The following is a 26,403-nucleotide window of genomic DNA, read 5'->3' as shown; positions in this document are numbered from 1 at the left end:
AACTCTTCCTTCTACTCTTCATTTCCATCCAGATTTTCTCTCCAGTGCTGCAGAACTTCTACAGCAGACATTTCAGTACAAAAGGAAGGAGTTTTCTTTACTACTGTTTTACAAGCAGCATCATCCCCAGCTGAAAGTAATTACTAGTCAGTGCTAAATGGCATCTGTCCCCAAGGGATCACCTCACCTACTGCAGGCTGGATAAATAAAGTAATAAGAAGTAATAAATAAAGTAATAATAAGTAAATAAAGCCTTACAGCTCATTTTGTCTTTGACAAGCTTCTCCCCAGCCTCCCCTGTAGCCCTGTGTGTGCTCACCTGGGGGGTGGCAGGGGGAGTGGGGCATGGCAAGGAGAAGGAACCTCAGCTGATTTGGACACACACTGGCCATTTTACAGCTTTGAAATTAAACGGCCTTGTTCCAGATTTGAAGGCACTAAAAGTTACCTAGTAAGAATTTACCAGTATAAAAGTTAAACATTTCAGGTTTCTGGTAACATGGTAGCTAATTTAAATCTTTATTCATAATTTACAATGAAGGCTAAGAAACCTTTACTCTGAAGTTCATATGAAGGAAAACTTCATTACTTCATATGAAGTAATTTTATCTTGTCCTAATAGCCTGTACACCTCTTTACAGATAATTGCTGTATCCTTTACCTACTCAAGACAAAGAAATAAAAATTAGAAATAGTTCAGTTTAATTAAATAGCTTAACACTAGACTTACTACCCACATACTATTTACATGCTTATTTTGATAGCTGAACCCTTCCAAAAGTTGTGGTTTTTTCTTCCTCCCCTCCTCCCCCCAAGTGATAATCTTTACATGTTTAAATTAAAAAAAAAAACTCAAAAAACAAAAAACACTTGTACAGAATCTAGGGAGAACAGGAGTTTATTGAGTTTTACCTGTCTGAAAAGTGCTGGTGAAAAGTTGCCATTTCATGCTTTGTCTATAGACAAGTCAAAAGAGAAATTGTTGCAAAAAACAAGCTCATTTGAAAACTGAGTGTTTCTCCAGAACTTCTTACCATTCCTAAGTGAACACAAGTGAGAAGTTTTTACATGAAGCTAGTCCTTTTCATTGTCAGATGCAACATCTACACTTAAGGTCCCTCACAACTATTAAAATACTTTCAGGCAGTATTAATACACGGAGAAGCAATTAGTCATATCTTCAAGAAGCCAGGTATCCCAGCTCTAAAAGTGCATCATTTAAAACATTAGTAATGGAGTATTTTGAAAGAACATCTCATTCAGTATTAATGCATGCCATTATTACAAAAATATTCATTGCCTATTGTAGGAACAACAACTTTTTCTTTGTAGACAACAAAAAGCATGCTGAATGGTATCAGATCAATATAAATCTATTTTTAATGAGGTTTAAGACACTGTTCAAGTCCCATTAAGAGCAGCTTCCTCCAACTGTGCATCAGTGTAGGCTTGCACAGCTGTTAAGTTTTTCACTAATGTGGCTTAGACTGGCCCCAAACAAAGCAGGGCATTAAGACTGGATCTTGAATTTTAGAAATCCTTCATTTAATTTGTTTAAATAAAATATTAAAAACCACTGTAATAATTAGGTATAAAAGTTGTTAAGTAACAAATTTGGGCCTAACTAGTACAACATACAGGTATTTACACAAATGCAGATTTGCTGTGGTCTTTAATATTGGGAAGACATCAAAATGTGAACCATGAGCTCAAGCCCACCCCCCCAAGACAGAAAGACACAAAAACCTTGGGGAAGAGTAATATAAATTGCATGTCAGCTCAACTGCCCAAGTCAGCGCAACAGCATGGCTCAGCCTGGTTCAAAGTGAGCAGCAGTCACAAGTAAACCAGACTGGCTGTAGTCATTTTAGCAGCTGCACTTCAAGTTACATTGCAAGTAACAAGCCCCAAGTCAACAAGGTATTTCTACAAAGCAGTTGATGACACCAATTTTCTAAATGGATGATGATGAAATACATGGAAAGTTCAAGATGAAAGAGCAGATGAAGACGTGAGATGTTAAAATGATGCGACAAAACAGATATATAAATTAAACAAGAATGTTTAATCAAGACAATCCTTTCTTTTTCCTTTTTTTTTCCTTAAACAGAGGTTCTTCCAAAATTTTTTTCATTGGAAAATCAAAGCCTATTCCCACAATAGTGAGGCCACTTCTTTCAAGCAGCTCTGTTGTACAACTGTTACCAGGATCCTAAACTATTTAAATTGTTTTCTATTGATATTTCTGAACTAAAAAGTTTCAAAATATTGTAGATTTTATTTGTGCTCCACATATTACAAGCAATTAACAACACAAAGAAAGGTTCAATTCCTCAGCTAGAACACCAAACTCTATACCAAGTATTACATGTACACAATACTTGCACAGTGACAAGCACAAGAAAGTACTAGTTGAGCACTTACTTTCAGATATTCATACCAACTCTTAAAATCCACTTCAGTTCTCCCACGCCACCCAGTCTACAATTTAAGGCATCTCCACACAGCCATCCATCCACTGACCCACCCATTCCCATACACACGATTTATGGTGGAGGTGTTTACTCTTACAAAGAAATCACTATGTCAATCAGGTACCATTTATTATTTATCCCTCTAACTGTGTCAGCATTGAGATATGACAGTTAAACCAGTGTTAAATCAATACAATATTTACAGAGCACAGCACATTAAGCTTGAGACACTCACTTGGAGGATAAAACCACATTTTAGAGCAGGGCAAAGGTCACCATTATTATGTGTTTGAAAACAGCTATTTACAGGTCCCTATGACATAACTATAGTCTGTACACTGTTCCAACAGGGCAGGCAAAAAGCAGGATAGGCATTTATTTTAAGGGAATTTAAACATACAATTTGGAAGCATATTATTATGCTACCCTGAACGCCATGAACCACCTTAACATTCTTCAAGGTGGTCTCATATCCTAGAATGGCATGTCCAGCTGATACAAACAGACAACACAACATTTACTTGGTGGAGAGTGCTTACTCCAGCTATTCAGACATCATGACTTTGAAGGCAATTCGTCCCAGGAACTTGTCACGGTCATCTTGATTTTTTAAATTAGGTGAGCCGTGGATCTTACACTCAATTGCTATTTCTTCTTTGGTACCATTGGGGGTAATGGCTAGCTGAACAGCCACTAGAGGCTGCAAATAGTGAGCCTAGTAAACAGAAAGAGGGGGAAAATATTTGAGAGACCAGAGTAAGTTGGCATTAAATTAACATTTAATCCATCAGAACAGTTAAGAAAAAGCTAATTAGGAACCCAACTTTTCAAAGTCCAATCTGATTCAGGTAAGAAACTTCATTTTCCCAGGTTAGAAATACATTCTTCATAGTATTTCTTAACTAATATATTCAACACAATTTGAGTCACAGACAGTATCTTCAAGATGCATATAAATTTCTCCTTTTTTAGTTCCAATTCTTCTAGAAACCTTCAATGACAGAACCACAGAAATCAGTGTCTTCCACTCTTCTGCTTGTTTTGGCTTTGTTTGGCAGGGTGCATGTAATCTGCTACAGAATGCAACTTTTCTAGCAGGGTTTAAAGTGTCAGTTTTTTTCCAAAAGCCTGGCTCAACAAATACTAATAAACCAGCTTCTCTTCTCCCCTGTCCCATTTACCTTTTCAGCAACAAACCATTCTGAAAGGTGTTATCTGTTTAATAGCTTTATACAGAAACCTTTCCTTGAACATCCTGACAGTATCCTTCCTGGTCAGTTATATTTGGTGGAACAATTACAACTTGTGACTACTGTAAAAATTAAAATTTAAGAATGAGAGCAGAATCAATTCCATTCTTTTGTCAACCCAATATTGTACCGCGCATCCAATTCAATAAGAACTTTCATTCTCTTGTAAAGTGCCTATGAATTAAATAAGAGCTTATTATACAATGTTAAGGCAGCATTTTATCCAATGTTCATAAAGCATTTCCATAATTTATTAATATTTTTAGGTCAGTACTGCTGACTGATGATTATGCAAAATTCTTTTCCAGGTAAAAATTCATGTAAGTCAGTGGATTAAATACAACACTACAGTATTGTGTAAGTATAATCCTTGAATTTTAATTGAACAAAATTTTGTGTTAAGACTTTGTCTGTCCTCATTTAACTTAAGACTCTAACTCATTTCTGGTTTTAGGATATCTTCTCTATCAAAAAGCACAGGAGAGAATACTCAAAGTCTCATTTATAAAGGATGAGGTCATGAAAGTAGATGTGCTAAAATCTTTAATTTTAATAAGAAGTACTAGTAAGAAAAAGACTGAAGTAGCTGCTTTCATTGGATAACAGTTTTACTACATCAGAAATTTTTCTATGCTCCCATAAACTTCAGACTGGGAGGGAGGAAATGCAGCTAAGGAAGACTCCCTCAAAACTTCCCAGTTGTAAGGGTGATGCCACACTTTGAGTTTTCTAAAAATCAGAACTAAAATTCTGATGTTTCCTCAGGAAGAGAAGTCTTCTCACAATCAAGGTTTTTCCAAAGGGGCACACAAATTTCTATGATGTTTTGAAAAGAGATGATACCAGAATGGACTTTTACTCAGTATAAAATTTGGAGGATGAGGGAAGAGAGGCAGCATCCTCATTGACTATGTCACATCATCTAAAAAAGGGAATATTCCCCAAGGTCAGAGTTGGGCTTGTTGTACTAAGCAGCAAAAGACAAGAACCATCCTGGACCACAAAACTGTAGATATTAATATTAGTATTTTTCTGGCTCCTACATGAACAAGAGCACCAAGTTTATTCAAATCTTAACTCCTTTACAGAACAAAGTAATTTAACAGTTCCACACTGATATAATATAAAAATTCTGTTGCAGAGCCAAGGAATGAATCCAGACCCTTGAGATGCAGTCAAATACTCAAACTTCCCACAACTCTCCTTACTGCCTCTTCTTTGTCTCACTATTCTAATGTTAGGAGAATTAGGCCTTACATAAGCAAGAATCCCTAAAACCATAGCCCCTATTCCATATGACAAAGAACATTAAAAATAATAATAAAAAAAGTTTTTTCTAAATCACCTAATTCAAGCAAGGAATAGCACTGTGTTTTGCCTATCTTCAGTAGTGTCTTTTCATAATCTTCCATTTTCCATCAGTATAGCAGCAAGATGGGAATTTTCTTAGTAAAGTTCTTCATCCCATCCTTGGTACAAACTGGGTCTTGACATGTCAAGATGCACAGATGCTGTATTTTGCATTTCTTAGGGAAGCACTACTCTCTTTCATTCCCTATTCTTTCATTCCAAGAACAGGAGAGAGTCTGTACTGACTCCAGCTGCTAGAAGCACAGGCCATCTCTCTTTAATTTGCATGCCTAAATGGTGTACCAATTCATAACATGGCAACAAAATGGAAAATCCAGAATTACTACAAGTAACATGAAAGGAAATGTTGAAGGAAAACAAGCTCCTTCCACATTAGTAAAAGCTCTGGGAGGTTAAAAAAGGTTATGGAACTGCTGCAAGTATAGAGTACACTGGAAAAATAACTGATAAAGGAGTAATTTAATACAAAAATCACTTTGGTGTAATTACAACCACCCACCATGGTACACTATGGATCTAATAGATTTATGTTTGAAAAAGTACCTTTATCTTCCATGGTGAACAGTGTTTATTAGACTAAATAACTTGGTCAGTAAGAGGCAATATAATTTTCTGTTTTGTAGAAGGTACAGATTTTCTGCATACAGTGATCACAAATTGATGCAAGAAAATAAAAAGATTAAATTCAAGTTTCAAAAGAAACTGGAGTTTTAATTCTATGTATACTGTGTTCATAAAGTAGTGAGTTTAGGGTTTTTACAACAATAATTTTAGAAAACCCCAAACCTATCTGCTGCATTGAAGTCCTTCTTCATGAAACAGGGCAAATAGAAAGCATGGCATGCAGAGCCACAAAGAAATATAATCAACAACACCGTAAGGACTTATGAGCTTAACATCCTATATAGAAACACCAAGGATTAACTACTAGAAAGTGTACTGTAACATGAAGACAGTGTACTTCTCCTGCCTTTCCCTGCACTCAAAAAGACTCCAAAAGATTTCAATGAGCAAAAAAGAGCAGTGGCTCTCCAGACTGCTGGTGTACAGCCTCTCCTCCATGAGGACAATGCCCAGTTTGTTCATGGCTGCCAAAGCACGTCTCAGCCTCACTGAGCGCTGTGCAACGTCTGCATCTGCAATATTCCTTAGCAGCACCTCATTACAAAGTTCAAACTTCAGAATGAATCTGCTACTAGCAACTGGAAATGCACACAGAAACAAAACACAAAGTGAAGACCATCATTAAGGGACACTTACATGCAAGCTTTTCCCATAGTACGGGAAGTACATCAAGTCCATTGCGCCATTAGGAGGAAAATAATTTATGTTAACCATGCCTTCTTCCTGTAATTGCAGACAGCAAGGAAAGCAGAAATTAACATTTGCTTGCATAAAAATGAACACAAAATTAAAATGATAACCCAGTGATGAACTGTAAGATACCTAAAAAAAGGCAACTGACTTACAAACTCATAAAGTAATTCAAACCAGATTTCTTTTGGCAAACAGTCACATGCTGCACACATCTGCTGCAGTAAGGATGAGCAGTACTTAAATTAGCAGTCGAGTCAAAGACAGCCTGCCTTCATACTTATGAGTCAAAGAAATGGGCAAGGGGGTATGTTCATTGTAATGAGTAATTTAACAACACAACACCCCAGATATAATTTAAATCCCATGTATCTCCAAGCAAGCCTGTGTATTTTTGGTGAATCATGTGCTGTGTAAAGCCAGGTTTTTACACCTCTCAAGCTTTCACAGAGAACCACAGACACCTCTCTGCAACAGAGTCATTGGTAACATAGGTGCCCTCCATCCTTCAAATACAGGCCAGATATGAAGAAACCCAAATGGTTAAAATGGTGATGTTGCTGGAGTTGTAGCACCACCTCAGAGGAACAAAATATACAGATGCAGGCCTTATCACTCCACTGGCCCCTGCAACCTCAAATCCTGGATTAAGAAAGAATAAATTAAGAAAGAATAAACCTACAAACCTGCTGCCTAATTTCTGACTAAGGAGTCACTCAACCCATAAAATATACAAAATATGTATGTATGATTGAGCTGTCCAGACACAGGTTATCAGTATAGCAATACACAAACACCTCTCCCTATACACAACATTCTTCATGACTGTATATCCTGGCAGAATAACAAGCTGCTCCAAGTTTATACCACTAGGAAATGCCACATCTGCAACCTTCTGTAATAAATTAATTTATTACCATAACCAAGAGAAATGTCATTAAAACAACCACCCCAAAATGCTAAATGCAAGTTCAGAACATCACTGTTTGTTCCATGTAATTCACAAGTTCAAAGTTAATTAGCAAGTTTCATTGTTGTTTCTCTATTACCATATACAACAGCTGTAATTTTTAACAGATCCCTACAAAATTCAGAAGACAACTGCAGTAAGATCAAAATATATTTAAGAACAAGCCACAGCTCAAGGTTACCTTCTTTTCACTTCCTCAAAAGAACATTCAATAGTTTTTTAGGATATGGCCACATTCTCATTCCTTTGCAGTCTAAATTACTGCAATCATTTATATAAGTTTATTAAGTATTTCGGACCTTGAGCTTGCATATAACTATTAAGCAGGAATATGTTGATTTTCACCATTATTATTTTATTTAAAGCTCATGCAGCTGAAAATACTTACTTTTCAAATATACTGCTGAAATAATGGTTAAATAATCAGCATATGGAATAGCATAGGCAAAGTAAACAGGAGTAGTGCTTTCTGGAGCAGCTAAATACAAGGCATGCATGCAGTCATCACTATACACTAAATATATGCATTAGGCTCTCAGTGCCATAGCAGGGAGGTTCTGGGACATGCAGCTGCCTATCTAATGACACTGCTGGGGGGGGGGTTCCAGATCTTCCTGAATAAGCAATCCTAATTAATATCCCTACACAATTAAATAAAAGCAAACTAAAAAACACCTAAACAAGCTGCATTTGCTGAAGAACTTCAAGAATCTGTCCATTAGTGAGTGTCACTTTTTCTGCTTATCATGTAGTTTCCACAAAGAGCTGCTGACAGTCAGCAAATCTAAAAATTGGACAATGTAGCTGGACAGACAGGCTTCCACCTCTAACTGGGTCTTAATTAAGACTGCAGTTTAGAAAGAAGAATTTACCAGATGTTGAAACAATATGCTAAAGAAATAATATAAGAAAGACCCAAGGAAATAATTTAGGAAGGAATGATGTATAATCACTTGAGAAGAAGAAATGGAGAAGATAAAGAGCAGTATTCCTTAGAAGAAACTGTAAAACAACAGATTTCTATTACAAAAAGCAAGTTAACTCAGATCCTGAGTAGGCTGACAAAAGCAAGGCACACAGAATGTCATTCATACAGCCATTCTTCATTCTTGTCAACTACAAAGTGATACCTAACACGAAGTGAAGATGGTCAATAAACAGCAGAAAAAGATGTATTTTGGAATTAAGGCTTTTCTTTTCTCTAGTTAAAAACGAAAAAAACCCATCAAATTTACCAGTTTTCAGTAAATGTTGTTTTAACTTGAAATAAGTCCTGCTGCAAGATGCTCTGGCACATGTGAAACTGCACAACTCTGGCCCCAACCTAAAGACCTAAAATGTTGATATTCAAACTTCTTGGAGGCAGAATCTTTTTGTTGATTTGTATCTCTTTCTGGAGATTCTCAACACTGCAGCAGATTAGCTCCTACAGGGTCTAGGAGGAAGAACCAGCTGCAATGAGTGTCTGACACTGCAAACACTCACATCCCTCATCTACAGAAGTTACAGTGATGACAGCTTCAACTACATGAGGGCACAGGGGGAAGCATCCCCAGCTATAAGTGTGCTGACTCTGAAATTTTTCCATTAAAAAAACCCCACCATATAAAAAGTGCGGGGAGAATAAAGAAGATTCACCTCACAGGAGAATACCTGAAGAACATAAATTCCACACTGAAAAACTTAAAATGATGTTTCAGGTGGCCAAAACTGGCAGGATGTTCAGACAGAAGCTACTGAACTAATTTTGTATTTGAGAGACTTGTAAAAGCAAAAATACCATTTAAAAGTCAGATGGTGTGTTATGTCCAGGCAGACACTTCTCCAGATGGCTCTCAGCATATGTGGGATTGAAGCACAGAAGTTCCTTCTGAGCATGAGGAAGAACCTTTTTCCTGGGCAGTAACTGGGCACTGGAATAGACTGCCCAGAGAGTGTGTGGAGTGTCCCTCACTGGAGATATTCCAGAACTGTCTGGACATGACTCTGTGCCATGGGCTCTAGGATGTTCTTTGAGCAGGGAGGTGGGACCAGATGACCACTGGGGTCCCATCCAACCTTATCCACTCTGTGACTCTTTATTTAAAAACAGAGATGAAAGGGAAATAAAAATCAGTGAACAGTAAATCTACAGGATCAATTCTAACTGGTACCTAAGCTTTCCTAAGCAAGTAAATTATTATAAGCTAGGATGAGAATAGGCTAAAAAAGATAAAATAGATGCATTCAAAGCAGCAAAACCTGACAAATACTTCCCTGGAAGTCACTAAAGAACTACTAAGATGACTAATTTTTAAAATCATAACCATCACACTTGTGCAGATCACAAAAATTTTAAGAGGATACGGTAGCAGAACTTCATACTTATAGAAAGGAGATGCAAGAAAAGGAGATGCAAGAAAACACACACAAATCACTTCTGTGTATCCCAAAGGGTAAAAAAATAGCAAAAAATGCCACCATGGTCAACCAAGTTGTTATCACGCTTACTGTTTTGCTGGTGAGACCAGTTAAGAAGGTAAGAGGGAGCATCATCTGCTTAGTATAGTTTTTACTACTGTCTCTTAGAGCATCCATAGACAAAAGTTAAAGAATTACATCATAAAATAGGACTGCCATCAATATTTTGTAGATCACTTAAACATTAGTTCTTAACACCTCACAAGGCATTTCTGGTGGAAATTAAGATGACTGCTCTGGATCCTTCCATGTTTCAATATGGACTTGAGAGGCAAACCCAAGTTCATTCATTGATGGCACCAAGCTAAGTAATGCAAAACTCTTCAAAGAACTTGATCCTGTTAAAATGATCACAAAAAATGACAGAGGAGGGCCAAAAATAGCCCTATGTTTTTCAAAGCTGTGAACTTTGAGAAATCACATCTACAAATACAGACTGGGAAATAACCAGAAGAATGATTTAAATAGTCAAACAATTAAGATACAGACTAGTGTATTACAAACAGCAAATTCACCTTGCTTTCAATGTGATCACAAAGGGAGAAATGCTGTCATTAATAATACCTCAGCTAGAGGCAAACTTCTACCTAGTTTGGAATATCACATTGCAAAAATTATAAATTAGACAAGTCAAAGAAAAAAGAGTACTAGTATAAGTAGAAGGAGCTTAATTGTTTTATTCTGTTCAAGAGAATGTGGGGTTTGTAAATGGAAGCAAATAAATCAGTCTCAAGGAAGAGGAACAATCACCTTTGCTTGCTATGGACTGTCCTGGAGAGATCAAAACTCTCAAAGACCTGACAAAAATCAAGTATTAAAATCTGTGCCTACCACAGCTATCTAGGATCAAGGCAGAAACCCTTACAAGTGTTTGTCTCATTAACTGCTAACACTTTTATCAGTCACCAGAAGCTAAAAGCCAGGACTCTGCCCCTTGCTCAAGCTACAAACTTACCAACTTTTTCACTGCTCCCCAAGCAGTCTAGGGAAAACACCCATAAGTCAAAGTAATTATTATAATTGCAATAAAACATTGTGTAAATCCATTGGTACATAACAAATATGCAAAGATTAGCTGTTATTTTAAGTAGTTTATACTTGATTTGAAGGCAACTTTTACTTGAGTGGTAACATTAGTTTTCACACACAGTTGTCTTACCCATCATTTATAAAATTGTCTAAGGTGCACTTGCAGCATGGAGAAAAAATAAAAATAGAGGTTATGAAATGGGAAAACAAAATATAACTCACAATAAATAAATAAACAAGACCACAAATACACATGTATGCATTTTCCTCAAATCTAAACCAAATCAGGTAGTTCAAACATCTAAGAATGAAGGAACAACCAAAAAAATGTTTCTATAGGTACACTGAAGAAATTAAAGACACTAAAACTAAATGAGACATACAGTAAGATGAAAAACACAAACAAAAGTACAAAACCTCTAATAAGAAGGGAAGAGTGAAATAAATCATACTTCATTATTCATCGTAATCACAAGGAAAAACAATAACACGCTTATTTCTTACTTTCTGAACTGACCTTAGGGGTACACTGTATATGTGGCTCTCCTTCAGGCTTTAATCCAATTATCTAAAGGAGACAAAGGTAAAATATTTACAGATCTTTTTCCCACTTTCAATTTTTACAGACTGAAATTGAACTTTTCCCTCACTAAATATGAGTTCATACAGGGACTAAGTGTATCTAGTGTAATTTTCATCTGAACACAATTTTAAACTAGGACTAAGATTTAAAGCATTGTTAAATCAAATAGTTTACTCAGGTTAACTCAAAATAATTACAGTAGTAACAGAAAGTACTGTTTTCTTATTTTACATTTAGCATGTAATTTTAATGGCTCAAACCAGTTAGCAATTCAAGTAACAGGTACATCATTCATCAATTAGTAACAGAACATCACTGAAAAGTCAAATACATTGTAGTTTTCCTCACCTTTCATAGTTTAAGAGTTACAGAATGCATTAGATTGGAGTTATTACATTAGAGTTCTGGAACACAGACAAAGTGCAACACTTTACTTTGCAGAGTGGTCTAGAATCTGTTTCACAGAACAGTAAGTAAAAGCAAAGAACAATATACTTCTGAAAACAAGATTCAGGTACTTTGGTTCAAGTTATCAAAGCCAATACTGGTATTAGAATGCTCAAAAAGGTCGCCTCATACTACCCTCTAGAATTGCTCAATGTTTCAGTAAATTACACTCCTCAAGAAATGCAAATACTTTGGGTAAAAAACTGAACATATATTTCAGTCCTTTCCACAGTCATCTTTTCATAGTTGTGAGCACTTGTACTAAGAGCTAAAAGATAAGTAGGCACTTACTCTATTCATTTTCACAAGCACGCAGGGGGTTCCTTTAGAATAGCCAAAATTTGCATCCTCCTTGCCAGAGCACTGGCCAAGGTCAGAGAGGTTAAAGCGACAAGCCTTTTTGACAGCAGCCTCGCTCTGATCAAAGATCTTCCCCCGGGTACAGTCTATGTTTTGTGACTGCTTTGAATCATTATATGCTATGGAACAAAAACAGCTTGTAAATCAATGCTATAAAGCACATAACCAGCCAAAACCTGCAGATGCCTATATAAATAATTATCATGTTACTTCCCTAAGAGTTTTCTCAAGGAAGTATTTTCAGAGCACTGTATCTTACATCCATCTTAACAAACACTTTTTTAAAGCTTACAGACAAGTAGCAGTGTACTTGAATGAAAAAGAGTATTACAGAAGAATGAATGCTTTCCTGCTTTTAAAATTGTAACAATAATCACAACTTCATGAATTTCTGTACATAATCTAACTATATATGCTAAGCCAATATTGTATTAAAATACAATCAATCAAGTTTTTATCTGGAAACTCAACTGTTTTCCCATTGCACATGTTTCTTTTACAAATACACAGGAAACTTGAAAGTATTCCAATAATTAATATTAAATTGCCTCTACATTTACATCAGATAGCATAATTTATATTATACTAATATCTCAAGTTGTTTCTCACTTTCTTGTGCTTCTGAAGTGCACAGAGCACACTGTCACAAGTGTTAAACAAATCCCATTTAAGACACTTTGTGGTTTCTTCTCCTCCCTTACACTGCAGCTCCCAGCTAATAAGGTAACATGGAGCAAGGGAAAGTTCATCCTGATGCAAGAGCACAGAACTGCAGGAGAGGCAGGGAGTCCTGAAATGCAGCATTGCTCTCAGGAACCCTTGGCAGAGCTCTGAAAGAAAAGCCTACTCAGACAAGCTTCTAGTAGGCACCAAAACTGTGAGTATGGAGAGATTCAAGCATAGCTGGAGCTAACAAAGCAACTCATGCACACAGGTGAGATTTCACAGCACCTTCCTCATTCTGACTTAGAACATCTGAGGGCTTAAACTTATTAATATTTTCATTTGATTTCCATGTTATCAGAATAAGTGTACATATAGGCACATATGTGAAATAATGTATGACAAACCAGTGATTTTTCCACCCTTCAGATTTGTCCTGTATTAGCTTTTCTCCATGTTCTAAATTCAGTGTTTTAATATTTCTGTGTGTAGATACTGTGTATCAGAGTGAAAAATCAATAAATTGCAATTAATTTAATCTTTGTGTGCATCATTTTTCAAAGAGACACCCAAGTTCTTCAGACTAAAGTACTCTCACTCAGTTACCAAATCATTTAGATTAAGACTAATCAGATAGCATAGGTCTTGTGTCCAAATACAAGACCTATGTTATTTTAAATTAAATTCTTTTGGCATATGTAATTTCTACATCTTACAGTATTTTTAAATAACCACATCACCCAAAACTCTCCATTATGTACTGGACTATTCCTCATGCTCAGGCTCACTGTCCAATACAGGCATTTTACTCACCATTTTTTGTAAAATAGAGACTTCTATAACACATATCTACAGTAACCCTGAACTTGCATTAGTCTGCATTGGCAATTAGTAACTACAAGCAAGAAATGAAATAATGTACTCAAGATTAAGACTCCTAAATTACTTGGGCAATTGTAAGTAACTTACATTCAAGGAAGTTTTGAAGTGTAGTAACATATTCTGAATATGACTGGCTGTCACTCCTATTAAAGTAAAATTCCAATGCAGTGTCTGGCTTTGGTGAAATCATAAGTCCTTAAAAAGAAAAACTTTAAGTTAGGAACTAAGCAACTTATACTTCCTTCAGCACTCTAACCCCTACTCAAACATCCATAAAATGGAAAATGTCTATGATCTGTAAAGAAACATTAATGTTACCCCTATACTCTACAGTACTGGAAGGTACTTTGTGTTTGAAGCCAATAATCAAAATCAGCATTATATTAATTAACATTTAAATCCAACCCAATGCATAACTGCAATTCACAAACCAAACCAAGTGATTAGGAAAAGCAAAATCAGCAGTTTAATCACTTTCAATCAAAGATTTTTATTGATCCACTTTCCACACTCAGCAAGTTAAGCTTTAAAAATAATTGAAAAAATACCCAAAAGCACACCCAGAAAACCTTCACTTCAAGCAACAGTTCAAAGCTTTAAGCAATACAGAGTGAAGCTAGGATTGTATTACTGTACCAGAAACCCAGGGGAAAAAAATTAAAATTTGATTATACATAAAGGTGGCTTGAAAGTTACCCCAGTCAAAACAGACAAGTCAAATTAGTATTCAGTCTTGCCCTCCATCTCCTCAAAGCAAGCTGAGGTGCCACCTGTCCCATGGAGAACAGGGACACTTTAGAGAGCCCAGGGCACGGCTCAGCCAAGCTCCAGAGCTGCCCCACAGTGTCCTGGGGGAGCTCCAGCTCCTTCTGCTGCCCCTGGGGGCTCTGGGCAGGAACCAGAGCTGCAGGAGGTACCGGCCCATGGATCACCAAAGGCTCAACTCAGCCCCAGCTGGAGGATGGGCAAGGCACACATGGAATAAAGTGAGCATGGCCTCTCAAGAGCTGAAGTGCCCCTGCTTCCCAGAAAGCTGCAGAGTTCAATCTCAGGGATTTCTCTAGAGCAGGTGACAGCACAAGGGACACTGATACACCCAGCCTGGGCCACCAGGAACTGGCACTCACACAGGTACCTGATGGCAACAACCCCCCCAGATACACACAGACCAAAAAAAAAATAAAAACAGGCCATCTTTATAAAAAATACACATTTAAGAAAGTAAGATAAAGTTAGGCTACTGTAGTTAACCATCACAGTAAGGTTCAGAAAGTTTATCAAGAGTGTTTTTCAGCAGCCCAGGTCTATTAAGGATTTACCTACAGAAATGGCCAAACTTCTCATCCAAAGGCAGAAACTATTTACAAATACTTGCAACTTGCAAATAATAAACATCTATACTAGAAACTCATCACCAACAAATATTCTTCAGCTTTAAAAAACCCAGATACAAGTTAATGTCTTTTATTCTAGGTCTTTTATAGGATTCCAAATAAATCAAAAATCCTCTTTTCTGCAATACCAGCAATTAAATTATTTCCATGGAAGCCACCAAGTAAAGGCCTTAATGACTAACAGTCCATATTTTGACTGCAGACTACTTTGTACCGTTACAGTAATTTTCTGGCCTTCACAGTGAACTGGGATTCAACAAAATAAAAGGCAATTAGTAGCAGGGCTGAAAAATCACTGGAGGGGTTTTACACATTAGGAGCTTTCAGGGGATAAGAGATTATTATCTATACAACTATAATGTAAATGAAGGACTTAAATTGTATTTCTCAAAGGGTATATGACCAAATAACTAAACTAGTCATCAATGAAGGAAAAAAATAATTTGAAGAGATTTACTGCTTCAGGGGAATGTCAGAAACATCCTAGGAAGAGGGCACTGCTCCACTTCCAGTGGATTACATTCTGCCTAAAAACTATGGTATAAATTCTACAGAAGAAGCTATTTTAAGGACTGATGCATAGATTGTGAGAAATGCAGGATTTGAGCACTTCTAGAGGAACAGAATTAACAGCCTCAGCATAGGATCACATCTAGGATTGTAAAAGAGATTACATTATTTTACAATTCTAGGAGGGATTTAACAAAAAAGGTTTCAAAATCATCTGGATTTGATTTATACTATTATATCCCAGTGTACAAAGCAATTCAGTATCAATTGTAAAATAAATCAATCGTGATATTTCCAAGTACATTTAATGTAAGAGGAGAGAGAACGTTTGACCTACGGCATCCAGGTTTTGTGTGTAGATTTTAGTTTTTTTAAAGAATTTAAGTTTACAGCCAGGAACATTACATGTCTCACTGCAAATGAAAAACAACAGAGTTAAGGAGAAACATTAAAACAGAAACAAGCAATTTGATTAACTTTAATGTATGAGTTACTAAAGACATGGTTAATAAAGATACTTAATTCAGAAATGTTACAGGAATTCTTCAATTAAAAACTTATTGCAGCATATATACTTTTAAAAACAAACATCCCTTATGACTTATTTCAAAGCCAAGGAAAATTAATACCCTGAACTACATGAGAGAAGAAATGTCACTCAAGCCCAGCATTAAGCCACAGCTATCCACAGCTTCATCCACAATGATGCTTCTGACTTCCACAACAGACACAATGGGAATGGGGAGAAATGGTCAACTAAGCCACCTTTTTCTTCCCTCATTTATTTTTCTTCTCTTGTTTTTTGTTTTTTGTTTTTTTTTAATTATTATTCTTTAGAGCACCTAGCCCATTCTTAGCTTGAAAAAACAGCAGAAATACTCAAAATCCCTTACAGTATGACACTTGTTAGAGAAGCCAGAACACTACACCAAAACAAATTCTGTTCACATTGGCCCAACTGCAACTTGCTCCACAAAGATCACTGTACCATCTTAAGTGTGGACACAGCTGCAAGATGATGTTCCATTTTAAGAGTTTTACATTCAACAAAAGGAAAAAAGTATTTTAAAAAATAGCATCGTCTCACTTCTCCCCATATATTATTATATTGGTGAAGACAACCACCTTATTACTCATTCTTATTTGTACAGGGTTGGTTTTTTTAATGTACAATTAGTTCCTTGGAGCAGCCAACAGTGAGGCAGGAGGGCAGCACACAAAGGAAGCAGGACAGCACTTTCAGTGGCAGCTCCGTGCTACAGGGACTTAGCTTCATCCTAAACAGGGCCCTTACTCCAGTGGATCCCTATCCCTACAATCCCTGAAATCCACAGACTTTCCATGTCAGTTGGGAACTATCTAATACTGTAATAAAAACTCTGCAAAGGCCTCTATCCCACAGTCCTTACATGCTCTTGAGCAGATCACACCCACAGGAGAGCCTTCCTGGACCTTCTGCAAAGTATCAAACACTAATCAAGGGGGCCTTCCACCTGATCCAAGAGAACTGGTTTAAAGTAGATTTACAGCAATTGGATTAAATTATAAATTATAACTTCCACATCAGCATGCTGCGTGGATCTGCAGGCAAAATTGTGGTCTACATGACAAATTCAGCTGACAGGAGCCTAAAGGAAAAAACAGCAAAATTTAGCAAAAAAACCCACACAGAAAGCTACTGCCTGAATTTATACTATAAACATATATAACTTGCCTTACACCAAGTTTTACCTTTGCAACCTGCAAGTAACTGAATAATGACGATTTCCCATAAGAGGTTCAAACTTCCAAAGAGCTCTCAAATGAAACTCAGTTGTTAAACCAGACAGAGGTTAATGAAGAAATAAATAAAATAAATACAGCGTTACCTGGACTAGAAATGCGGTCTCGGTACTTGGGTATATCACTGCTCAGGGTCTGAAGCATAACCCACATTGTGAATGTGAAGAGTGCTGCTAGGAAGCCATAGAATACCAGATAGAATAGCAAGATTAATCCTGTAAAGAAAAAGATAAAATTACAATTTTTGTTTCATATAATTCCATTAGCTATTTTGAAAAACAGAAATGGGAAATTAGCAATACAATGTTTGTAGTCATAAATATGCCTCTAGCATACATATGTAATGCACAGTGAACAATAATGCATACAAAGAGGTTTTCTTAATACTTTCTGATTCTTAAAGCTTATAGACCATTTTGGCATCTCTATTTTTAAGAGAGAAGCATTAAAAACCACTCTTTGGGCTATATAGGAAAGCTAGCAAAAATTACTAAGCAGTGCATTACAAAAAAAACCAAAACTGTCACTTGTTTACTAGAATTTGAGCTTTGTATCTGGTTGTTGGGAAGATGAAAGAACTGAGGGAAAAGATAAAATTATTACACTGGATCCAGACCAGGGAGGAAGCAATTGTTGCTTTAATAACATAGTTGATATTTGAGGGAACTCCACACAAGAGTAGTCCTTCACACACATCCAGTTACAAGATACTTCTCAGGGTGAAAATGCTTTCTGCCACAGTGTTTGAAAACAAACCAAGCCTTCTCTCCAGATTTATCCAGCCTAACACACACACACCTGCTTTACCAATCTACCCCAGGGACCCAGCAACCCCACCAAATACACAGATTATTACCAGCTTCAACTTGTTTCATTAACTGAGCACTTGATAGCAACCTAAATAAATGTGTGGGATTCTGTTCTAAGACTGAGACTTAAGGACACATGCAGAGAATTTGTCAAAAAGAATGGGAGCTATTAAAAGTACTGAGGAGACTGGATGATTGGACTGAGAGCCATCTTTAAAACCATTCTAATTCAAAACCATAACCAAATGTTGACACAAATTCAATTTTTATTGGATATTCTAGCCATATGGGCACTATCAGAAGCCAGACATGCAACATGGGTATGAAGAAATGCACCTCAAAACCATCATGCAACATCCTACCACTGACAGAAGCAAGTGCAGAATTTTCTAACCTTTAACAGAAAAGGAAAGAGCAAAAGTAAACACAAGTGTACCCCAGTGCTATGTACTGTCACTGGAATAAGACAGAAGGAAGCCTAAGCCCTGGCTCCTGTCCCAAAAGCCATGCTTGCATTTTGCAAGGAAATAGTCTCTAGTGTAATATGGTACCCAGAAACCCATGACTGCTAAAAATCCAAGTACCCGTTTTACTTCTCCCAAAAGAATTCTGTGTACATCTATTAAAATAATGACATGGTTTCCAAATTCTTTACTCTAAAGTTCTCAACAGCAACCAGCTGAATATGTCAGTGGATTCTCCATTTGGTTTTAGTTTTCTAGCTGACACATTGATGAAATTACCTACCAATCTGCAATAACCTGAAAATGATCAGCCATTTAAAATACACTTGAAACCACCACGATGCAAGGTTCTATGCAGCAATTAGAAGTAGCAAAGTATGCAAACACAAAAACAAGATTACTCTATAATGAGCAAGACAGCTGGACATCTATTGTGAATGATTGCTAAGGTTGTTTAGAAGCTATTTAGCTGCTAAAATGAGAACATAAAAACAAATAGTAGAAATTCTAGTCAACAAAGCCATTTACAAGAGTTGCATTTGTATTTGGCACAGCAGCAATGTGTTTTACCTACAAGCTTGTAATTGCTTTAACTGGATTTAAAGCAGAATGAGGATCTTCTGATTAATATCCACTGTGTTCTTGGTATTATAAAACCAACCAAACAAAAAAGCTCCCTTACAAAACCTCTGGTCAGCTCTCATTTTGATCCATACAAGTTAATCAACTACTGGATACTTCCCCCAAACTCCCTAGACAGTACACTTTCCATCAAGTGACTGAGATGTTCATCAAACAGTCCCAATGGAACAGAAGAATTTGACATTTAAGACAAGACAAGCAGCTGCTGTGGCAAGTAGCGCAAAAGCAAGAAAACCAGGGAAGTTATTTCAGAATACACTCATATTTAATTTCTAAAACAATATGCCAAACTTCAGCGGAACAAGAAAAAACTGATGAGCATAACATGGGCAATCAGAGCACCATGGAGTGCAGCTCTAAGCAGACATGGCCCTAGGAAGAGTCCTGCTTTGGGCCAGCACCACCACATCCCCTGCATTCCCGACCCTGAAGGGCAGTGCCACAGGGGCAGCTCTCCCCCGAGGGGTCCCAGGTGTCCCACCCACCTGCACAGCCCCTCACTCCAGCAGGGCTGCCAGCGCTGGGACCCCTCTCAGCCTGGAGGGAGCACCAGGACAGGGCTAACAGGGTCCCCACTCCGTGATGGAGACTGCAGTGACAACAGCACCTTCCCCAGCCCCGCTCCTCCCAGCAGCAGCTCAACCACCGGGGATGGGCAGCAGAACACGGCTGGAAAGGCTGCTTCTACTCAAGGCCCTGAAGCTCCACTAGCCTCCCCCAGCCCAACAAAGTTTAATCTTTATTTTAATACAGCTTGTAAATGCACTGCAGAACGCTGACCACTCAACTGACCCATTTACGTTACTTTGCCACATTAAAAAGAGGGAAAAAACAAACAACAAAAATCCCCTCTGCAACTTCCAACAGCTCCAAACTGAGTAAGCTGCTCTTTGTGAGCCTATTAGTACTAATTATCCTTAGCTAATCACAGTGAGCAAGCCATAACCTGTCAAGAAACTCTGCCAAAATAACTTCACATAACACTGGACTTCTTGTCAGGAAACAAGATGTACCCAAGCAACAGTGAAAAGCTATCTTCCATATTTCCTCCAAACAAAGTCCAGCTTCCACATCTAACATGCAACCCAATTCAACTGTTGTACAACATCTCGTAGACCAAAACAATAACACAAGAAAAACTCAAAACCAAAATTCTGCATTACAGTTTACCTAGTTGTTTTGGATTGCTATTCCTTTTTGCAGGGCATCACAGCACAAAACCACTTCTTCATATCCTAACCACATCAACAAGCAAGTCAAATCTGAAAGACTTCAATTTCTGAACCAACATGTTGATACTGTCATTAGCTGGAATTCATTTGCAGGAATCAAAACACTTCTCCACTGTGAAAATTAGAATTTCTGACTCTGGTGAATGCAAGATATCACATACCTGGCCATCATTTCCATGGAATACAAGCTTTCCAAACTTTACATGGCAAAAGCAATGAAAAGCACATTACTCAGGCATAAACCAGACTGACAAATCTACCTGTACATAATACTTAGTTAGATATATACAGGTATCAATATAAACACTCCCACAAACAGGGTAGCAACTATTCAACATTACCTGCAACAACAAAAATGAAATTGTTTTTATAGTTTGTTGGATTCCATGCTGCACCGATCCTATCACCTGCATGACTGTCCTTCAGGATCCTTAACAAGTGGGATTTAAACACTCAAGTGATCTTCCTACTGACTGATACCAGGAACATCAAGAGTTTTAGTCCACCTGCAGAAGATTTCCTTACTTTAATCTAACTATACACATGAAATAATCATTAATCATGTTTCAATCTTCTTTCTTAGACACTCAAGAATTACTGTTTTCCAGATTTGGGTGAAGCAGAGGGAGGAAGACAAAGCCTAGTTAGAAATACAACCTCAGTGCCATGTTATATTTTATGTCACAATAAGCCAGGGCACCACACAGAACACGGCTACACCTCAGGAGACAATAAAAACTGTCAAGTGCAACACTTGCAAAGAATCCCAAAAGCCAGGGTCTAATGCCATGATTAAGATTTTAGAACACCCCACCACCACCACAAAATACACTTACTGTACTACTAGAGCACACTGATATCTGTTACAAGACAAAGCAAGATGCCTTTTTTCAGAGTGCTCCGAGCCAAGGAAAATAAAATACTCTACTGCAATGGCAGACAGTGATGCCAGAACGTTTAATATTACACTACTGATGAAGAAAGCTAAATGACAGTAAATCTCTGCTCAAAACACCAATAAAGAAGACAGAGTAACCATGTCAGAAAAGCAGTTAAAAGTCTGACAGCACTTGCTTTGTCTTCACTGAATTCCAACCAGGAATTTAGTGAAGAGAAAAAAAAGAAGCAAAGTGGGATCCTTTGTCATGGTGGCCAACAAGAGTGTATTTCCACTGACATGGTGGAAAGCTTTCCCAGAAATAAGGTGCTGGGTTTTGTTGGCAAGGGTCTTGTTTGTTGTAATTACAACCACATATCTCAGCACCAAAAAATTACAACTAAGCATTCAAAAGAAAATTCAGTAGGTCTGAATTTCTGTGTACTTCAAGGCAATGCCACCTCTACCTTGAACACCCTGACACAACCAGCTTTACAGAAAGGCTTAAATACACTTGACATGACATCTAGTGCGACCAGAGATGAAGTACTGCTACAGCCTATACTGCCCTTCTTTTTTGGCACTAATTATTTTTTATTAACCTTATGTGAATAGAATTAAGTCTCTTGTAAGACAATGCACACACCTGAGTATGCAGTGAGCATCTCAACACAAGCTGTTTCTGATGATCTCACTCCATCCTTGCTAAGTCCAGGCAGACCCAGCCAGTACAGGCAGACACTGATGCTGATCCTCCTTTTACTCGCAGAAGGCCCCACTCAGCAGCCTGCCGAATCCTCCTTGCTCTGCTCTACCTGATTAAACGCTGGGTGCAGCCCAGACCCACCCCTGTTCTCATCACCTCTTCGAGGACTATCAGCACCCCTCAGCCTTGCTGCTGAGAACAGCACAGCCTCAAGTCAGCAGTTTTACCCAGTATTTTCTGTCTCTTTTAATACAACAAATGATTATGCCAAGTAATTAAAAATAGAAGAGTTTGGGGGAGAGTATGTGTAGGTTTGGATATCAGCTTGTGAAAGATTCAAACTGAAGTACCCCTCAAGTCTGAAAAAAAAAAAAAGGTGAAAATCCAATTTTCTTCTGCAGGAGACATATTATCCAGTTTTCACCAAGGTGTAAAAAGCAACTCTTTACCAAACTCTAAAATGCAACCTCTGTTACATGACAAATGAGTACAGAATCACTTGTGTCTGATCTTTTCACTAACCCTGAACTGGAAATGGCAGATAGAGGAGTACTCCAATGCCACAGCATTGGCATTCACAGAGAATCACTGCCCTGCAGTTACCATTTACATAAGCCCCTCAGACTGTCAGACTAGGGAAAACATGCACATACTGTGAATAATTACTTAAAGGCTTCTCTACTGCTCCTGTCTTATTTCTGTGAGGAAGCTGTCTTGAGACAAGAGAAATACGCACAGAAGAACCAGAGCCAGCTGAATTCTCATCGTGCTGTCCCTGGAGACAGGACAACCCAGCAGGCTGGCAACCAGAGCTCCCCTCCCCTGTGTCCTCGCCTTTCAGCCCAGAAACCAGCAACAGAAAAGCAACTGTAGTTGGTGAGAGAGCTCTAAGCTCACACCTCGACTGCAGGAGCAGAACTAACCCTGCATATTCTTCTGTGCCAACAGAACCATCCACTTAGTGTACTGCCATCAAAAAGTTAAACTAAATAGAAAGCCACACACCACGCTCCAAAATAGTCAGATTATAATTAAATTAAATAAGCACAGTATATTAATCATGGAATGCCAAAACAAACAAAACACCGAAAATATGGTGTTACTGAACATCCACTTCTGATGCCCAGACTGAAAAAATGGTATACAGTAGTAACCACATGCCAATCACCTAAACTACTAAATAAGTAGTTATTATAACTATTATTAGTTATAATTTTTCTTCTTAAGAAAGTAAAATTATTCAAACTGTCTGTAGATACTTTCTCAAGCAACTGTGGAAACTCAGTTACCAACTAAGTCATCTCAACTTCAAATGTTATCTATTGGCCTTGGTCTAACATGAACTAGTAACATCCTAGGTGACTTATCCCACTAGATAGGTTTAAACAGAGAAGATGGTTTCATCTTCCACTTAAAAAAAAAAAACCAAACCAAAAAACTTGCAAGCTATTTCTAACATATCTACAGTCTGTGCTGCTCAGACTCATGACACAGCCAGACTTCTGCAATCCACACACCCAGCCCACGCACTTGAGGAAACCTGCCTGTACAGAAAGATCACTAGACAACAGCATAGTGGAAATTTCCTATCCTTTGCTATTCAACTGGCAGAGTAGCTGCAAGCTCTTATTTCCATCTGAATGGAGGGGAACTCCTGTCAGAGCTCGGGCCCTCTCCTGACAGAGAGGAGATACTGGCACGGCAGAGAAAGCACACCCCAAGCACTGTCCGCTTAAAGCTCCTCCTCGCTATTTCAACATCAGCGTTCATTGAGATCGTGTCAAGGCCAAGGATGTATTGGCCTGTTCCTTAACACCACGCTGAGAGCCTTGTTGGTTTTGTAAGCACAACTATTAAGTATCCCAACTACATCCAAGTTTTGGGAGGAGACACAGCATTTTCTGAAGTCAGTAAATATGTCCCATGAGGACTGAAGAAACATCCTAATATTAAGCATTTGTACAACTGTTTAATATGAGAAAACACACTCGGAAAATCAAAATATTTTTATTGGAAGAAACCAGATTACGATAACATGCTTTCCAGCTCAGAAGAAAGCAATAGGATGACTACCTGAAAATAGGAAAATAAACACTGCCTTCACAGGCTTTATTGGAGAGCCTTCATTTAAAGCTTTCTTTAAGAAAATAAAAGGCCCAGAAGCCCTTCGCTGGAACAAATTTAGCACGATGACGCACAACCACACACAACGATCACTTTCTGGAACTGGGGCTCATGAACTTTTGGGGAGGGGGGTTGGGGATTTTCCTTTCCTCTCCCGAAATGCGGCTCCAGGTACACAGGCAATCCGCGCTCATTCATTCTGGATTCCGTGCGCCGCGGGAGCGCGGGGGGGCCTCGGGCACGGCCGGAGGGGGGGAGCTGCCCCGGCACGCGCAGGCTGCGGGCGGCGCGGGCGATGCCGCGGGCGGGGCCGCCCCGCACCTCGCGGCGGAAACCCGTCACGGCCGCACCGCGGCGGCCCCCGGGGCGCCCCCGGCAGAGCGGGCGGGAGAGGAGCCCACGGGCCCGCACCGGTTGCGGGGCGGGCGCTGAGTCATCTCGGGACGCGCCCCGGGAACTCCCCCTTCCCCCCGACCCCCACCCCCGCTGTCACGGACGGAGCTATTTTTAGACCAGCGGTTGTAACGGGCACCGGGGCGCGTGCGCCGCCGCGACCGCGCGGGCCGCCTCACCTGGTGCGCGCCGCCCCCGCATCCCCGCGGGGACCCTGCCGCATCCCGTCCCCTCATCCCGGCGGGGGCCCTCCAGCCCATCCCCGCGGGGGGCCCTCCCGCATCCCGTCCCCGCATCCCCGCGGGGGGCCCTCCCGCATCCCGCCCCCGCACCCCCACCTCCCGCGCTCGGCCCCGCTCCCCGCCGCCCCTCGGCTTCGCCTCACCCCGCCCTTGTCCCCCGCGGCAGCCCTTACCCCAGCTCTTCGCCGTGCGCCCCAGGAACTCGCCGCTGTTGGGGTTGTAGATGAACTGCCGCCACTCGGCCATGCTCTGGCGGAAGGGCTTCTTCGTTTCCTTAGCCATGGCGAGGCGAGGAGCGGCTGCGTCGCGCACTACGGCGGCAAACCCTCCCCGGCAAAGAAAGCCACAGCCAGCGCCCGCTCCCAACCGCTAAGTAACTGCGGCCGCGGCGCCCGGCGGGAGAGCGGGCGGGGGCCGGGCACGCCGGGACCTTCCCCAATCCCGCCCTCCTTCCCTCTTGGCGCCCCCGCGCCGGGCGGGCCCCGCCGCGCTCCGCCCACACGCGCTCCCCGCTGCCGCGCGCGCGCGCCCCCTGCCGGCCAGCGCCGCCCCACTGCGGGCACGCGGCCCGGCCTGGCGGAGCGGCAGCGCCGAGCGCCGGCAGAGCGCGGGGCCCGCCAGGCCCGGCCCGGCCCCGCTCCCCAGCTCCACCGGGCGCCTCCCAGCCCGGCTCCGGGCATCCGCGACTCCGCATGTGCCCGGCCGTGCAGCGCCGGAGATGTTGCGCGGCGGGGCGGGTCCCTGATGCACAACCATCTTAGAGAAGTGCCGGGGGACGGAAAGGCTCGCAAGTGTAACCCGCATCTCGGCACTGCCCGCGATCCTGCACCGCCCTGAACACGAATGTGCCGAGATGCTACAGAAGGGCTGATGGAAAGGTGACTCCTGGAGCATAAGGGCTCCAAAGCTCCCTTACTGTGGCGCTCCTGAAGGTCCGTGTGAGACAGCACGCACCCCCTTTCCCATCCCCCGGCTGGCAGAACAGCAGCAGCCTCCATTTACTCTGGCACGGAGCAGGAGCCGGAATTCTCTTTCCCCAGCAGGAAGAGGAGCAGCGGCAGCCCCCGCGCACCCCCAGCCCCAGTGTGCTCTCCCTCAGAGCTCTCAGCCAGCGGCGATAATGGCATTAACTGGGGACTTCGCAAAACTCACGTGTGACAGGAGAGCTCCTACATCAAAGCACTTCTTAAAAATAGCAAGAGACCAAACCCGAGTGAAAAAGCTACACCAGACTACATCTTAAAAATGTAACACACAATTTAAGAGATGTCTTATGAGCAATTACATATTTATCAGCATGGTTAGTTCAAATCATTACAATGATTGCAATATTGCCAGAAAGCAGTAAACATAAAGTATAAAATAGAATAAACCTATTTGCCTCCTGAAGGTCTGATTCCAGTAGTCCCTACTGTTACAGTACAT

At 40.0% G+C, this 26,403-nt stretch overlaps 1 protein-coding gene across 1 annotated transcript; it reads right to left on the bottom strand.

The window, feature by feature from the left end:
- Positions 1–882: 882 nt before the first annotated feature.
- Positions 883–25,425, bottom strand: ATP1B3 (ATPase Na+/K+ transporting subunit beta 3). Its single transcript, XM_036388400.2, has 7 exons — positions 25,152–25,425; positions 17,576–17,704; positions 13,891–13,998; positions 12,190–12,377; positions 11,386–11,436; positions 6,356–6,442; positions 883–3,189 (listed from the first exon to the last, which is right to left on the bottom strand). The coding sequence occupies exons 1-7, from the start codon at positions 25,258–25,260 to the stop codon at positions 3,019–3,021; spliced, it is 843 nt and encodes a 280-aa protein (XP_036244293.1). The 5' UTR covers positions 25,261–25,425; the 3' UTR covers positions 883–3,018.
- Positions 25,426–26,403: the final 978 nt, after the last annotated feature.

The sequence above is a fragment of the Molothrus ater genome, chromosome 10, assembly GCF_012460135.2.
Source record: "Molothrus ater isolate BHLD 08-10-18 breed brown headed cowbird chromosome 10, BPBGC_Mater_1.1, whole genome shotgun sequence".
In the NCBI taxonomy this organism is placed as follows: domain Eukaryota; kingdom Metazoa; phylum Chordata; class Aves; order Passeriformes; family Icteridae; genus Molothrus; species Molothrus ater.
Note: the sequence above shows the minus strand (reverse complement) of the source record. Positions and strands in the feature narration are given on the sequence as shown.

What these genes read in the sequence shown, in the direction of transcription:
- ATP1B3 (XM_036388400.2), bottom strand. Translation starts at nt 25,260, where the DNA reads ATGGCTAAGGAAACGAAGAAGCCCTTCCGCCAGAGCATGGCCGAGTGG. An exon ending in GCGCACGGCGAAGAGCTGGG is followed by an intron (nt 17,705 to 25,151) that starts GTAAGGGCTGCC and finishes TTTTCTTTACAG; the next exon opens with GATTAATCTTGCTATTCTAT. An exon ending in ACTTCAAAACTTCCTTGAAT is followed by an intron (nt 12,378 to 13,890) that starts GTAAGTTACTTA and finishes TTTGTTCCATAG; the next exon opens with CATATAATGATTCAAAGCAG.